This window comes from Emys orbicularis, chromosome 2 (assembly GCF_028017835.1).
Source record: "Emys orbicularis isolate rEmyOrb1 chromosome 2, rEmyOrb1.hap1, whole genome shotgun sequence".
In the NCBI taxonomy this organism is placed as follows: Eukaryota; Metazoa; Chordata; order Testudines; family Emydidae; genus Emys; species Emys orbicularis.
This window is the reverse complement of record NC_088684.1, coordinates 3,050,902-3,067,296: the sequence shown is the minus strand read 5'-3', so window position 1 is coordinate 3,067,296 and position 16,395 is coordinate 3,050,902. Positions and strand designations below refer to the sequence as shown.

At 50.6% G+C, this 16,395-nt stretch overlaps 1 protein-coding gene across 1 annotated transcript in view; it reads left to right on the top strand.

Moving 5' to 3' along the window:
- Window positions 1-11,553, top strand: part of LOC135875189 (uncharacterized) — a 31,079-nt gene extending 19,526 nt beyond the window's left edge. The window contains exons 9-10 of the mRNA XM_065400183.1: window positions 3,464-3,584; window positions 11,515-11,553. Of these exons, the coding sequence (XP_065256255.1) occupies window positions 3,464-3,584; window positions 11,515-11,553 (160 nt within the window). The remainder of the gene's footprint in view (window positions 1-3,463; window positions 3,585-11,514) is intronic.
- The last annotated feature ends 4,842 nt before the right edge of the window (window positions 11,554-16,395 follow it).

The following is a 16,395-nucleotide window of genomic DNA, read 5'->3' as shown; positions in this document are numbered from 1 at the left end:
CATTTTGAATTCTAATCCTTTCCCCCAATGTTCTTGCAACCCCTCCCAGCTTGTTATCACCCATAAATTTTACAATAACTCCTCACTTAACGTTGTAGTTATCACCTGGATCACCTGGATCGATCGGTCTTCAGCTGTCGTTAAGACTGCGCCGATCACAACACATCCGCCATTCTTCTCGCATTCTTGCCTTTCTTCTCCATGTTCGTCCGAAACGTTTAACAATGTCATCTTCCCATCTTCTTGGAGGCCGACCAGGTGGTCTTTTCTGTTCTCGCGGGTACCACTCAGTAATGATTGCGGTCCACCTATTGTCCGTGAACCGTGCTATGTGGCCCACCCATCATATCTTATTATATCTGCTTTCCATGACAATATCTTTCACACTGCTGCGTTCTCTAATCATTTCATTTGGGATACGATCCAGAAGGGAAATTCCCAACATAGCTCATTCCATTGCCCTTTCAACTACCGACAGCCGCTGTTCTTCTCTCTTCGTCAGTGCCCAGGTTTCACTTCCATACAGCATGGCTGGCAGCACTGTTGAATTGAAGATATTTGTACGTGTGGTCTTGTCGATTTTTCCTTTGAGGACGTCCTTGATGGAATTATACACACACCATCCTGCCCGAATCCTTCGCGAGAGTTCTCTGTTCATGTCTTGGCGCATATTAACTTCTTGGCCCAAATATACATACTGTTACACTTCTTCAATTTCTTCTCCTGTTACCGTTATTCGGGCTTTTCTTAAGACGTCTGATCGCATGTATTTTGTTTTGCAACGGTTCATTTTCAGACCGACCTGACTGCTTGTCTTGTCGAGTCGTCGTAGCATGCTCTGCAGTTGGTTGGTGCTTTCGGCAATTGGTATGATGTCATCTGCAAATCTGAGATGAGATAATTGTTCTCCATTTATATTAACACCACTCCTCCAATTGATCTTGTTCATAACCATTTCAAGGCAGGCGATAAATAGTTTTGGTGAAATCGTATCTCTTTGCTTTATGCCTTTCTCGATTGGGATGCGGAGGGGAGTTTCGAGGAGAGTAATGTCTGTTGTAGTTCTGTTCCTGAAAAATGCTACTTTAAGCAAAATGATGTGAAGCGAATCCAATTTCCCCATAAGAATTAATGTAAATAAGGGGGGTTAGGTTCCAGGGAAATTTTTTTCGCCAGACAAAAGACTATTTTTTTATATATATATATATAGATATAGATATATATGTAGATGCTGTTCCTCTTCTATGAAACTTATACTGTGTATATGTGTGTGTATATATATATATATGTGTATATATATATATATGTGTATATATATATATATATATATATATATATATATATATATATATATACACATATACACACATATACACAGTATAAGTTTTAAACAAACAATTGAATACTGTACATTGTGAAGCTGGGTTGAGGTGGTGAAGTCAGAGGGTGGGATATTTCCAGGGAATGCCTTACTGCTAAATGATGAACTAGCACTCGGCTGAGCCCTCAAGGGTTAACACATTGTTGTTAATGTAGCCTCACACTCTACAAGGCAGCAGGAATGGAGGGAGGGGCGACAGCATGGCAGAGAGAGACACGCATTGCCCCTTTAAGTACGCTGACCCCACTCTAAGTACATTGCCTTTTTAAGTAGATCAGCAAGTTGAGACAGCAGCTGCTGCCAGCAAACTCCCTCCACCCTGAGTCGTGTGTCGTCCCCCCCCCCCCCCCGCTCTGTGGAGATGGGGGCAGGAGCAGGGGGCAGGAGCGGGGGGAGGGGGACACCCTGACATGAGCACCCCTCTTCCCCCCCTGGCTCTGCACAGCAAGCAGGAGGCTCCCAGGAGCAGCTCCCAGGCAGAGGGCAGGAGCAGCACAGGGCAGTGGGGGGACGGACAGCTGAACTGCCTGGCAACTAGGCGGCTGCCACACAGGGAACTTAGGGGAGTGGGGAGCTTATAGGGGGCTGTCAGTCCACCCTGGTTCCAAGCCCCCAACAGCTAGCTGCAACGGGCTGCTCTTTCTGCAAGCAGTGGACAAAGCAGGCGGCTGCCTAACAACGTTATAAGGGAGCATTGCACAACTTTAAATGAGCATGTTCCCTAATTGATCAGTGACGTAACAACGTTAACCAGGATGACTTTAAGTGAGGAGTTATGGTATAAGTGTACTCTATGCTCCATCGTCCAAGTCATTAATGAAAACATTGAACAGTACCCAATACAGCACAGACCCCTACAGGACCCCCCCTAGATACGTCTCCTCAATTTGACCATAAAACTATTGCTAACTACTCTCGGTGTATGGTTTTTCAACCAGTTGTGCAACCATCTGATAGTCATTTCATCTAGACAATATTTCCCTACTTTGCTTATGCGAATGTCATGTGCGACTGTGCCAAAAGCCTGACTAAAATCAAGACCTATCACATCTACCGCTTCCCCCCATCCATTAGGCTGGTTCGTCTGTCAAAGCAGGAAATTAGATTGGCTTGGCATGATTTGTTCCTCACAAATCCATGATAGCTATCATTAAGGCTACAATTTAGTCAGGGAGGTCACAGCAGTTACGGATTCCGTGACTGTACCACACCTCCTTGACTTCTAGGGCTTCAAGAGGAGGAGGTGGGATTGTGCGCCCCTGCCCTGCAACTGGGGCTGGCTGGAACCAGGACCCTGCAGCCCTAGCCCCCCACTGGGGGCTGCAGATGGGGCCGTGCGCCCCAGCCCCGCGGCGTCCCGGACTTGGCGGAGCTGCAGCCAGGGCCGTGTGCCCCAGCACCATGGCTTTCACCGGGGACTGCAGCTGAGGGCATGTGCCCCCCTTTTGGCTTCCCAGGGCCATGTGCCCCCCCGCAGCCAGGGCTTGGAGGGGGCTGCAGTTGGGGCCACACACTCCTGTCCAGGGGCTGTGTGCCCCCCATGGCTGTGCTCCCTGCTGTGGCCACTGGAGTCGGGGCTGTGCCTCCCGCCATGGCGGGAGGCTCAGCCCAACAGTCCCCCCTCCCCATGGGACTCCATTCCTCCCCCTACCTAGCCCTGCCCCCGCTTATTTAAAGTAAAGTAATGGACAAGTCACCGGCTTCTGAATTTTTGTTTATTCCCCATGACCTGCTCCTGACTTTTACTAAAAATAACCATGAAAAAATCTTAGCCTTAGCTATAAGGTGCTTACAGATGGATTGTTTGAGTTCCAGTATCTTCCGAGGTATCTGAAGTTGGGCTGATTGGTCTAGAATTTGCCACGTCCTCTTTGTTCCCCTTTTTAAAGATATGTACTATATTTGCCCTTCTCCAGTCCTCTGGGACCTCACCTGTCCTCCATGAGTTCTCAAACAAACCGTTAATGGTTCTGAGATTGCTTCAGCTAGATCCTTAGGTACTCTACAGTGAATTTCATCAGGCCGTGTTGACTTGAATACATCTATCTTAGTTGGTCTTCTTGGCTTCTGCTCTGTTTTTAGCTGTGGGACCATCACCGACACCAGACCGGGATCCGTCAGCATCATCTGCTGCTATGGGCTGGAGGGCCGCTACGTCACCATCGTCATCCCGGGCAGGGCGGAGTATCTCACCCTGTGTGAGGTCGAGGTCATAGCTCATGGCTGTGCCCCACCACCAGGAGGTAAGGAGCTGGCACAACGTGAATGGAAACTTGTTCTTTTATGTTATACCCCATTCCCTTCTGCCCCAACCTCTGCCTAGTGAGACAGCAGAAACCCTGGGAGACTCTTCCCTTCCCACCACTGACCTGGGCAGGGGCTCCAGCTGGCAGGGGCAGATGGAGGAGGCTCCATCTGAACATCCTGCCCCATCCCTGCCTTGGGGAGCAGTTCCAGCTGGGTATGGGACATGGGGGGGCTACGAGAGGATATGACCAGACTGAGACCCCATCACTGACCTGCTGTCACTCCTGTCCCCTGGGGCCATGGCTCCCACTATGAACCTGGCTCTCATGCAGTGGCTGGTTTGTGTGTCACTGCCAGGAAGCAGCTCTGGTTCCACGTGGGATTCTTCTTCAAGTGCTTGTACATGTCCATTCCAACTTAGGGTGCGAGTGCCCTGAGCACAGTTCTCGGAGATTTTCCCCCTAGTGGTATCTGTCAGCTTGGCTCTGGTGCCCCCTGGTGCCGCGTGCACATAGCACCGGTATAAGAGGCCCCGCTGAGCCCCCACTCGCCTGTGGCGGCTGTTGGAGCTCCCCACCTTTGCCTTTGCAAAGTATTTTAGTGGTTTTCCTAGTTAAACATTCGGTAAATAGTTTTTATTAGTTAGTGTAATTGTACTAGTTGTAAATAGGATAGAACAGTAGTTAGGACTGCTCTCCGTGTCTGCAGAGGGAGTCCGTGTCACCCCAGTACTGGGGCATGCCTCGGTCGCCGGGGTTTAAGCAGTGCTGTTCCTTCTGACTCGGCACCGAGTACATCTGCATTGGTGCAGAGCACACCGCTGGCCCCTAAGAGCTCGTGGCACCGCTCTCCCTCGCCGGGGCCCAAGAAGAAGCACAGAGGACATCAGGAGAAGACCAGTTCCCTGGCGCCGAAGACAGGCAAATGGCCAGATAGGGATAGAGCAAGTACTGTGCCTGGCTGCTCTCCCTCGCCAGCGCCATGGCAGCCTCTGGCGCTGCAAATGCCCAGGGGTGAGGTGCTACACCCCGCCCGGCAACAGGGGATGACATTGTGGTTCCATTGACCCCGGAGGCTTATGCTGCCGCTAAAGACTTGATGATTCTGCCGGTACCGAGCTCCCCTAAGGCACCTGAAGCGGCACCAAACCTACCACTTTCAGGCCAATCTCAAGAATAGCCTCTAAGGGAAAGCCTCCATTTTTTACCTCACCAGAGATGTCCCCATGGCACTAGTCCCCGGCACAACGAGGATTGGCACTGCCATGGTCGCCTTGGTCGTCCAGCTCTTCCTCATTTTCAGGGTCTGATTCGGGGTCTGACACTTCGAGGCACTGTCGCCAATCCCCCCACCCATCTCTGACTTTGGTAGCCCGGACAGCCACGATACCTCAAAGCGCCTGGCCCATGGGGCCCAGAACTGATCCAATGGCCTTTTTTGAACACATGGGGGTTTCCCCTGGGCCAAGGGACCAGCTCGAGGCACTCCTATTCGGTGTGGGAAGCACCAAGAGACTCCTGAGCCGAACTCCGGGGTCGACACCAGAGTCGGCCCCAGTACAGGACCTGGTATTGAATCCGTCACACTCCAGGTACCAAGGCGGGCACCAGTACCAGTAGTGGCCAGCAGGTGCAAGCTGGCCAGGAGGAGATTCCCCTGGAGGCTGGGACAGCACATGCCTTCTCCTCCTCATCACCAGAAGACGAGTTAATGCTTAAGGGGTCTTCTCCTCCCCAGTATGACCTGAGAGCCCACCAAGACTTCCTTAACCGGATCGCCTCTCATTTGGGCCTTCAGGCGGAGGTTGTCAGGGAGATGTCTGTGGTTTCCTGGACATTTTGACGGATGCAGACCCTGCAAGGGTCGCTCTCCCCTTGCATAGCTTCATTATAGGGCCAATAAAGACCCTTTGGCAAAACCCAGCATCCATCCAAACTTAAACCCCTCTGCCTGTAATCTATTTCTAGTAGATGCTTGGGTTTGTTCAAATTCATCAGCTAGAGTAGCAAGTTCATCAACCGTTTTCACCTTTTTATCCCATAAACACTGTTTTACAGCATCACTACATATACTCAGGAAATGTTCCTGAGCCACCAGATGACACATTTCTTAAAGCTTTTCCCTTTACCCACTTATCCATCAAATCTCTCATCTGGTTTACATGCCACATTACTCATTCCAGCACCCCTCTTAAGGCTTCTATACGTTTCAGGTGTAATCTGAAACTGTTTTAAAACCATTTCCTTGAATTTACCATAATCTGAAACATCTCTAATTGGCATCTTATTGAATATATCCAGAGTTCTCCCAGACAAATTTGCAACCAAAGTGGGCATCTTTTGGTCTTCAGGAATCTCCTGGAGCACACACAGCCTCTCAAAGGTGATGAAATATTCAGCAATGTCCCCTGTCTCACTGTATGCAGGACACAACCATTCTCATTTGTGGATTTTTGGAGCGGTGGGACTCCCTGGTGTGTGGGGTTCCACCTCTCTGTCAAGTCCAGTTCATGCTTCCCTCTCTTTTTCCCTCTCTTCCATGGCTAGCTTCCAGGCCTCCATTTCTTTGGCTTGCAGTTCCAGGGCAGCTTTTTGCCTGGCCTCTTCTGCCTCCATGGCCCTCTGGTATGCAGATTTTTGCTTGGCCTCTTCTGCTTCAATCTGCAATTGCTGTAATTCCCTATGTTGTTTGTGTTCCTTCTCGTTCTCTTCCACTTGCAGTCTGCACAGCTCCAGCTTCTTACTGGTTTCACTTTCACTCATTTTCCTGCTTTTCTGTCCCTACTTCCCTTGCCCAAAATAAGCAAACAGAAAATAACAAACTGGCAACCTCTTTGACTGATCTCGCCCGCCTGAGCCACCAGCCTGGGCTCCCTTTACACTGTACTGCCGTGACAGGCCCTCAAGCCCCCTCCAGCAGACATACATGTAGGACACACCCAATTGCAGTTACATACCGATGCTGTGATCAGCTCTGCATGGGAAGGCTTCAGCTAAGGAACTTTCCAGCTGCTCAGGCACACACACCCCTTTGGAGTGTAAACACAAAATTATATGTCGTGCGCTCCACAGGGAACTGTACCACGTAAGCTCATGAAATTCGCCCCCCTCCCTCAATGTGGAGAGGAATCTACAACAGCTTTCTGCCCCCAGTTTTTAGATAAAGCAAAAATAAGTTTAACTACAAAAGATAGATTTTAAGTGATTATAAGGGAGAGCAAACAGATCAAAGCAGATTACCTAGCAAATGAGCAAAAACGCAAACTAAACTTAATATACTAAAGAGATTGGATATGAATAGCAAATCCTCACCCTAAATGATACCAGCAGGTTGCACGTTCTTAAGGGGCAAGCTGCACAGACTTACAGCTTGGAACCCCCAGGTGTTCCATTCACAGGCTAAAAATCCCTCTGGCCTGGGTCCAGCACTTCCCCCAGTTCAGTCTTTGTTCCTCAGCTGTTTCCAGGAGTCTCTTTGGGTGGGGAGTCAGTGAAGAACTATGATGATGTCACTCCCCTGCCTTATGTAGCCTTTGCATATGGCGGGAACCCTTTGTTTCACAGCTTGGTTCCCAGACCAGTCTGTGGAAAAACACTGATATCCCAAGATGGAGACCAGCACCAGGTGACCTGGTCACATGTCCCTGTAGTGTCACAGCAGCCATGAGTCAGAGGCTGTTTGTAGCATCCCCAGGAAGGCTTCCTCCCCACCCCCCATGGGCAATAAGCTTCTTCTAAGGCCTACTGTTCTCCCTAATGGTTCATTAACTTGAATGGGCCCTTCCCAGCCAGCCATCTAGACTGGGAGCCTTTTGTCTAGTGGGCGTTCCCCAGGTGTAAACACCTTTGTAATATTGATACATAGTCACTATTCCTAACTTCTACAATAACGATACATGCATACAAATAGGATAAGCATATTCAGTAAATCATAACCTTTCCAGTGATATCTCACATGATCCGACTTGCATAAAATGCATTATGATTGTGTTATAATCATATCATAATAATATCTCTATGAAGAATATGGGGTGCAGTGTCACACATCCCTCCCATGGCCAAGAGACCTGAGAGAAAGTACTTTGTGCCGGCCAAGGGATGGGAGTTTCTATTTTCTCACCCTTCGCGCCTGGGGGTCTCATTGTAGTGGCTGCTAAGGAGAAAGACTGTCAAGGCAATAAAGAATCGACTCCAAAGCCAAACGAGTCGAAAAAGATGGACCTTCTGGGAAGGAAGGCCTATGCTACGGGAGGACTCCAGCTGAGCAGAGCAACCCAGCAGGCATTGCTGACTCTCTAGGACTACAACATATGGGAAGGGATGACAAAGTTTAACGACAAGCCATCTGGAGTTCTTACATCTGGTAGATGAGGACAAGACACTTGCCAGAGCTTCCTTACAGTCATCCCTTGACGCCGCAGACTCAGTGGCCAGATCTATGGCCACGGCAGTCACTATGCACAGGAGCTCATGGCTGCAAGTGTCACGGTTCCCGCAAGACGTCCAGCAAGCAATGCAAGACCTGCCGTTCGAGGGGCCCTCGCTTTTTTCTGAACAAACTGATGCCAGGCTCCTCTGACACTAAAGCAATTCTGAAGTCCCTGGGTTTGCAGTCCCAGTTTCAGCCCAGTAGACCATATAGGCCACAGCAGTTTGGTCACTTTTATCCTCACCAGAGATATGACCAGAGCAGATGAAGGAATAGAAGCTCTTGGCGCAAGCCACATCCACCTTCCTTCTTCTCAGCGGGGGGGCCTCACAGCACTTGTTTTGATGGGTTTGTTGAGGACAGCATTCCAATTCTACTTTCCCAGGATTCAGATACCCCTATTTTTTCCAACTGTCTTTCCCATTTCCTCGAGGCCTGGAAATGGGTCACTTCCAACATCTGGATCATAAACACAGTGGAGGTTGGCTGCACCCTCCAATTCACCTCCACCCCACCCTCCCACCCCGCTTCCCCATCCCTTTTCAGGCACCCTTCTCACAAGCTTCTGCTGGAGTAAGAAGTTCAATCCCTCCTCAGGATGGGAGCTGTGGAAGAGGTTCCACCACATCTAGGGAAGAGGGTTCTACTCCCGTTATTTTCAGATACCCAAGGCCAAGGGAGGTCGTACGCCTATCCTAGACCTGCGTCGTCTCAACTGGTTTCTCAAGAGGTTGAGGTTCTGCATGGTCTCTTTGGGATTGATTATCCCGTCTTTGGATTCAGGGGATTGGTATGCCACCCTTGACTTAAAGGACACATACTTCCATATTCAATTTTTAATGGCCACAGAAAATTTTTGACATTCGTGGTAAACATGGGGCACTACCAATTTGCGGCCCTGCCATTCGGCCTTTCAGCGGCGCCGAGAGTCTTCACCAAATGTGTGTCAGTGGTAGCAGCCCTTCTAAGGAGAAGAGGACTCCACGTATTCCCATACCTCGACAACTGGCTAATCAAGGGCAGGTCTCGTGAGCAAGTGAAGTCGGACATTGCCCTCATCCAAACAACCTTCCAGTCAGTGGGCCTTCTTATCAACATGCAGAAGTCAACACTAGTCCCTACTCAGAGAATAGAGTTCATTGGGGCAGTCTTTGACTCCCAGCTGGTGAAGGCCTTTCTCCCAGAGGATTGCTTCCGGGTGATTTCAGAGCTAGTTTGTTATGTGCAGGCCCATCCTATCATGATGGTCAGAACCTGCTTGAACCTTCTCAGCCCCATGGCATTGTGCATGTATGTGGTTCATCATGCGAGGCTGAGACTCAGACCTCTCCAGGCCTGGCTGGCCATGATGTACGGTCCCTCTAGACACCCCTTGGACAGAGTGGTTATGGTGCTGACACACATCCTCAGCTCCCTATCATGGTGGGTAGACCGTTGGGTAGTCTGCGAAGAGATTCCCTTCACAAAACCTCAACCGCCTGCGCACCTGGTCTCTGATGCATCAGCGCTGGGTTGGGGAGCCCACCTGGGGGTGCTCAAGACTCAGGGGCGCTGGTCCATAAAGGAGCTGGCACTCCGCATCAATGTCAGAGAGCTCAGGGCAGTCTCTCGCATGCTAAGCATTCTTGCCTCGTATTGCGTAGACAACAGCTCAGTCCTCATGGACAATACATCAGCCATGTACTACATCAACAGACAGGGTGACGCTCGTTCTTTCCCTCTGTGTCGGGAAGCAGTTCGCCTATGCGAGTTCTGCATCGCATGTTCAGTCACAATCGAAGCTTCATTTCTACCAGGGGTGCAGAATCAGCTTGCGGACTGCCTCAGCAGGTCCTCCTCTGTTCACCACGAATGGTCCCTGCGACCAGATGTCGCACTGAGCATCTTCCGCGTGTGGGGTTTTCTCTGTTTGCCACGCATTCCAACCGAAAAAGCCAGCAGTTCTGCTCCCTGAGGGGCCACAGTCCGGGTTCGATAACAGACGTGTTTCTGCTGAATTGGCCGCATCACCTGCTCTACGCCTTTCCGCCCGTTCCGCTGGTTCACAAGCTGCTGACAAAGATCAAGCAGGACCGGGCTCGGGTCACTCTGATAGCTCCAGCGTGGCCCAGACAGCATCGGTACAACTCACGCGTTCGCCTCTCTCGCAAGACCCTGATCGAGCTTCCACTGTACCCAGATCTGATCTCACAGGACCACGGTCAGTTGCTCCACTCAAATCTCAACTCTCTCCATCTGATCGCCTGGTATCTTCATGGCTGAGCCCCGATGAGCAGGCTTGTTCAGAGCAGGTCCGAAAAGTTCTCCTGGGCAGTAGGAAGGCTTCCACGAGGACAGCTCACTCTGCAAAGCTGGAAACATTTTTCTCTCTGGTTGTCTGGTCGTGAGGTCCCACCAATGCATTCTTTGGTCCAACTTATCCTGAACTACCTCCTATCTTTGAAGGAACAGGGCCTAGCCCTTTCATCCATAAAGGTCCACCTGGCGGCCATTTCAGCATTCCGCCCGAGGGTCGACAATATGTCAGTGTTCTCACATGAAATGGTAACTCGCTTCCTCAAAGGTCTGGCGAGGGCATTCCCTCAAGTGAGTGAATCGCTCCCTCCATGGGATTTGAACCTCGTCCCCTCAAAACTGACGGGGCTGCCGTTGGAACCCATGGAGACATGCTCACTCCTACATCTTTCATGGAAGACAAGACAGCCTTTCTGGTGGCGATTACTTTTCAGAACTTTGGGCCCTTACGGTGGAACCATCCTATACAGATTTCTTTAAGGACAAGGTACAGCTTCGTCCGCACCCTAAATTCCGTCCAAAGGTTGTGTCCCAATTCCATTATAGCCAGCCGGTCTTTCTGCCAGTCTTTTACCCTAAACCTCACACCACTAGGGAGGAGCAGAGCCTGCTCTTCTTGGACATCAGGCGGGCTCTGGCATTTTATATTGAAAGGACCAGACTATGTGCAGACATGTGCAACACATCACCAAGAACAACAGTTATGAGAGGTAAGTAACCATTTTTTCTACCCTGAGCCCATAATTTTAGTGTGAGCTGCAGTGTATCTTTTAGACCGACGTCCAGTCTTCATCTAAAGACTGCAAGAGAAGGAGAATCAATTGTGTCCCTCAGTAATCTGCTCCAGCAGTTAATGACCCTGATTGATGAAATGTGAACCTTATTTCTAGTTGGAATTTGGTTGTGACGGGAACAGGGACACACCCCCGTCTCTTACAGTCTGTCATTCACTCTGTGCTTTAGCCTCTGCAGGCTCAGAGTTAAAGGGTCGTCAGCCCTGCTGCCAACTCACCTGTGCTCCCTAATCTCAGCCTCTCGCTCTTGTCTTCTGCTCTTTTCAGCTGCGGGACCATCACCGACACCACACCAGGATCCCTCAGCTGGAGGGCCACTAGGTCAGACTCACCATCCCGGGCAGGGCGGAGTATCTCACCCTGTGTGAGGTCGAGGTCTACGACACCCAGTTGGGGGATACGTGCTAGAAAGCGGGAGTAACACAGTCCATGGTGAGAGGAAGCACCTCTCCCTGTGCTGGGGGCAAGGGAAGAGGGGGTTGATGTGGAATAAGCCGCTGTCCCCTAATAAACTCTACTGGTCCCTTCCTGCACCTCTCCTGTCGTTTGTCTCCATCACCCATATCTCCCCTCCCCTTCCCTGCCCCTACAGGCAACGTGGTTCTGATCCCACAGAAGCCAGAGAGGCCTCGGCTCCAAACCCCAGATGGGCTTTGGGTTAATCCAGTTCTTCTGCTGCTGCTTCCAGCCCTTCCCTCCTCCCAACGCCCACTGCCCATTCCCCAGCCTGCTCCCCCCTCTGAGTACAACCCGCTCTCTGGCTCCCCTGCCCCTTCTCCCAACCTGGGGCTGAGGCTCCTGTTGTCCATTCCTCCATCACTTCAACCACAGGTGCCGACTTTCCATTGTGCTTGACCCCTGGCTCCGCCCCAGGCCATGCCCCCACTCCACTCCTTCATTTGAGGCCACACCCCTGCCCTGCCCATGCCCGACCTCTTCCCACCCCTGCTCCACCCCCGCCCTGCCTCTTCCTGCCCCATTCCGCCCCCTCCCCCGAGCACACCGCGTTCTCACTCCTCCCTCTCCCCCCCTCAGCCTCCTGCATGCCGCAAAACAGCTGATTGTGGTGGGTGGGAGGCATGGGGAGGGAGGGGGAAGCGCTGACCAGCGGGGTCTGCTAGGGAGCAGGAGGCTCTAGTGGGAGGGGGAGGTGCTGATAGGGGGCTGCTGGGGGCTGCTCAGCACCCATCATTTTTTCCCCATGGGTGCTCCAGCCCTGGAGCACCCACAGAGTTGGCACCTATGAACCCAAAGCTCCCTAACAGCCCTCCCCCAAACTCCAGCTGCCCTGCTATCACTGCTAGCCCTGGGCCATCAGGAGAGCGGGGCTGGCTTTGGCCTGTCCATCCATGAACTCTGCAGCTGCTTGGGCCCTTCTGGGATGCCTCTGACCCTGAGGAGCCCCAGGAGGGTGGAAGAGCAGAGCTGACAGCTGATATGGGGCCAGATTCCAGGCGGGTGCAATTGGGCACAACTCCACTGGTGGCACTGGGATTGCAGCCGCTCTGAATTTCACCCCTATATTGTGCACAGTGACCGTGAGCCAGGCAGCGGCAACAGAGCGGTGCCCAGCCCTGAGCCTGGGCCACGAGGTGACTATTAATGTGTGGAGGAGTACGGCCAAGTTCCCGTAGTAACAGTTTGATGTACGTCTGCTGTCATCATCCTGGCGTCCCCCCCACAGCTCGGCCGATGCCCCTCAGTCCTGCCCCCAGCCTCCTGCTATCCCAGAGAGCTGTGTTTGCTGAGCAGACACAGACATTCGGGGCACGTCATACTGTGACTCTGCCGTGGGCAAATGGCCAAAGGAGACATTGACTTTCTATAGACTCATAGGCTTTAAGGTCAGAAGGGACCAGCATGAGCATCTAGTCTGACCTTCTGCACATTGCAGGCCACAGAATCTCACCCCCCCCCGCCCCACCGCTCCTGGAACAAACCCCTAACCTCTGGCTGAGTTACTGACGTCCTCACATCATGATCTGAAGACTACACCATACAGAAAATCCACCATTTGCACTCGTTTAAACCTGCAAGTGACCCGTGGCTCAGAGGAAGGGGAAAAATCCAATCTGACTCAGGGGGAAATTCCTTCCCGACCCCAAACATGGCCAGTTAGACCCTGAGCATGTGGGCAAGACCCATCAGCCAGACACCTGGGAAAGAATCTCTGTAGCAATTCAGAGCCCTACCATCCCATCACCAGTCATTGGAGTTATTTGCTGCTAGCAGTCACAGATCGGCTACACGCTATTGTAGGCAGCCCCATCATACCATACCCTCCACAAACTCAACAAGCTCAGTCTTGAAGCCAGTTAGGTTTTTTACCCCCACTGCTCCCCTTGGAAGGTGACTCCAGAACTTCACTGCTCTGATGGTTAGAAACCTTCACCTAATTTCAAGCCTAAACTTGTTGCTGGCCAGTTTATATCCCTTTGGTCTTGTGTTCACACTGGTGCTTAACGTAAATAACTCCTCTCCCTCCCTGGTATTTATCCCTCTGATATATTTATAGAGAGCAATCAGATCTCCCCTCGGCCTTCTTTTGGTTAGGCTAAACAAGCCAAGCTCTGAGTCTCCTCTCAGACGGTAGGTTTGCCATTCCTCGGATCATCCTAGTAGCCCTTCTCTGCACCTGTTCCAGTTTGAATTCATCTTTCTTAAGTGTGGGAGACCAGAGCTGCACACAGTGTTCCAGATGAGGTCTCACCAGTGCCTTGTATAAGACACTAACACTTCCCCGTCTCTACTGGAAACACCTCGCCTGATACATCCTAGGACTGCATTAGCCTTTTTCATGGTCACCTCACATTTGCGGCTCATAGTCGTCCTGTGATCAACCAACACACCCAAGTCTTTCTCCTTCTCTGTCACTTCCAACTGATAAGCTTATAGCAAAAATTCTTGTTAGTCCCTAAGTGCCTGACCTTGCACTTTGCACTATTAAATTTCATCCTATTGCTATTATTCCAGGTTTCAAAGTCATTCAGACTTCTTGTATGATATTCCGATCCCTCTCCATGCTGACAATACCTCCCAACTTTGTGTCATCTGCAAATTTTATTAGCAAACTCCCACTTTTTGTGACAAGGACATTAAAATATGTGAAATATGATTGGTCCCAAGACTGATCCCTGAAGAACTCCAGTTGTAGTCTCCCTCCAGCCTGACAGATCACCTATCAGTATGGCCGGTTGTAGTCTCCCCTTTATCCACCTTTCAGTTCTCAAATTAATCCCCATCTTCTTCAATGTAACTAATAATTTCCCATGTGGAACTGTATCAAATGCCTTATGGAAATCCAGGTAGATTACATCTGCTGCATTTCCTTTGTCTAAAAAATTAGTTATCTTCTCAAAGAAGATCGGGGTGGTCTGGCACGATCTACCTTTTGTAAAACCATGTTGTATTTAATCCCAATTACCATTTACCTCTGTGTCCTTAACTACTTTCTCTTTCAAAATTTGTTCCAAGACCTTGCATACTATTGAGGTCAAACTAACAGGCCTGTAGTTTCCTGGATAATTTTTCTTCCCTCTCTTAAAACTAGGTACTATATTAGCAATTCTCCAGTTGTAGGATAGAAACACTGAGTTTACAGATTCCTTATGTAAGCAGAGTCAGGATGAGCTCTACCCTGACATCTGGTGGTGAATTATGGCGAGTGTGGAAAAGAACTTTAGGGGCTGATCTTGTTTGCATAGGCACACCCACCCGCCTAGCATGAGACAACAGCAACTGATAGTGGTTACTTTGGATGGGGTGGGATCCCCAGTTTCTCTGTTATTGGGGCAGGAGGAATAAAGTGTTGTTATCCTGATTATGTGAATCAAGGACAATGAAACTGTTTTATGACAGAGGGTCTCACCATCACCTAAGTAGCACTCGCTAGACAAGGGACATGGGTTCCACAACCCAGTGAATTGAGAGAGGTTGGGGACAGGTATTTGTAGTTGATGGTATGCCCCCCCCCCCCCCCCCGGTGAGGGCCTAAAACACCAATTGCACCACCTCCTCTCTCCACTGTTGAATGTCAGAGCTAACTTTGAGTCCGTTAGGAGTCTAGTTACAGGCTGCTGAGCTGAATTCACGTTGGGACAATAGTGCACCAGCACTGGGGCTCCCCTACTACGAGCTGAAATCACAAAAGAGCTAAAGTTACTAAGAGCTGAGATCACCGAGTGCTGCGTTAACTAGTGGGGGAGCCTGAAGCTATATTGCTAAGCGGCTGGCAGAGCAGCGAGTGGCGTGGAGCCTTGCGAGGACGATTGGAGCGGCCCAAGGAACGGCGAGTGGAGCCGAGCGGAGTTGGTGGGACGGCAGGAAGTGGACTGGCTCGTGGTGAAGGCTGCGGCGGAACCCCACGGAGAGACGGCCGGTCGGCCTCAGATCACGTAAGGTGCCCCTTAACACCCTGTGTGCCCATCTTTTACTCTGGGGCTGCACTGACCAGGGACAGAGACTTTGGGGGTTGTTGGACTTTTGGGACTTTGGGTGGTTGCTGGACCCAAGAGACTTTGGGGGTGTTGGACTTTGGGGACTCTGGGTGATTTTTGGGTTGCTGGATTCAAGAACCAAAGGGAAAGGACACGGCCCAATTTGCTGGGGTGGGTCTTTTGCTCATGGTTTGTGTTAGGAATCCTGTTTGTGGTGTTTTTTCCAATTTAATGCTGATGTCGTTTACCTCATGTTATTAAACATTTTCTGCTACACTCAGACTCCGTGCTTGCGAGAGGGGAAGTATTGCCTCTTAGAGGCGCCCAGGGGGTGGTATGTAATTGTCCCAGGTCACTGGGTGGGGGCTCGAGCCGGTTTTGCATTGCGTTATTGAAACAGAACCCCTAGATACAGAACCCGGCCCTTGTTGCTGCCCACTTAGATGGGCAGAAGGGTTACATTTAAAAATCCTTGCTCTTGGGCCTGCAATTTCATGTGCCAGGTCCTTTAATATTCTTGGATGGAGATTATCCGGGCTCCCAATTTAGTCCCATTAAACTGTTTGAGTTTTAATTCCACCTCGGATGTGGTCATTTTGACTTCCGTATCCTTATTCCCTTTAGCCACCCGGCCCCTACCTGTGAGCTCTTCATTACCATTATTAAAAACTCAGGCACAGTATTTGTTTAGGAGTTGTGCCATGCCTAGATTATCTTTCATCTCCACCCCAGAGGCCTCTGCTGGTTGATCTTGTAATGTGATTAACTCCATTTCTTCATTGGGCAAAGACATCCTACATCGCCCACCCACTCT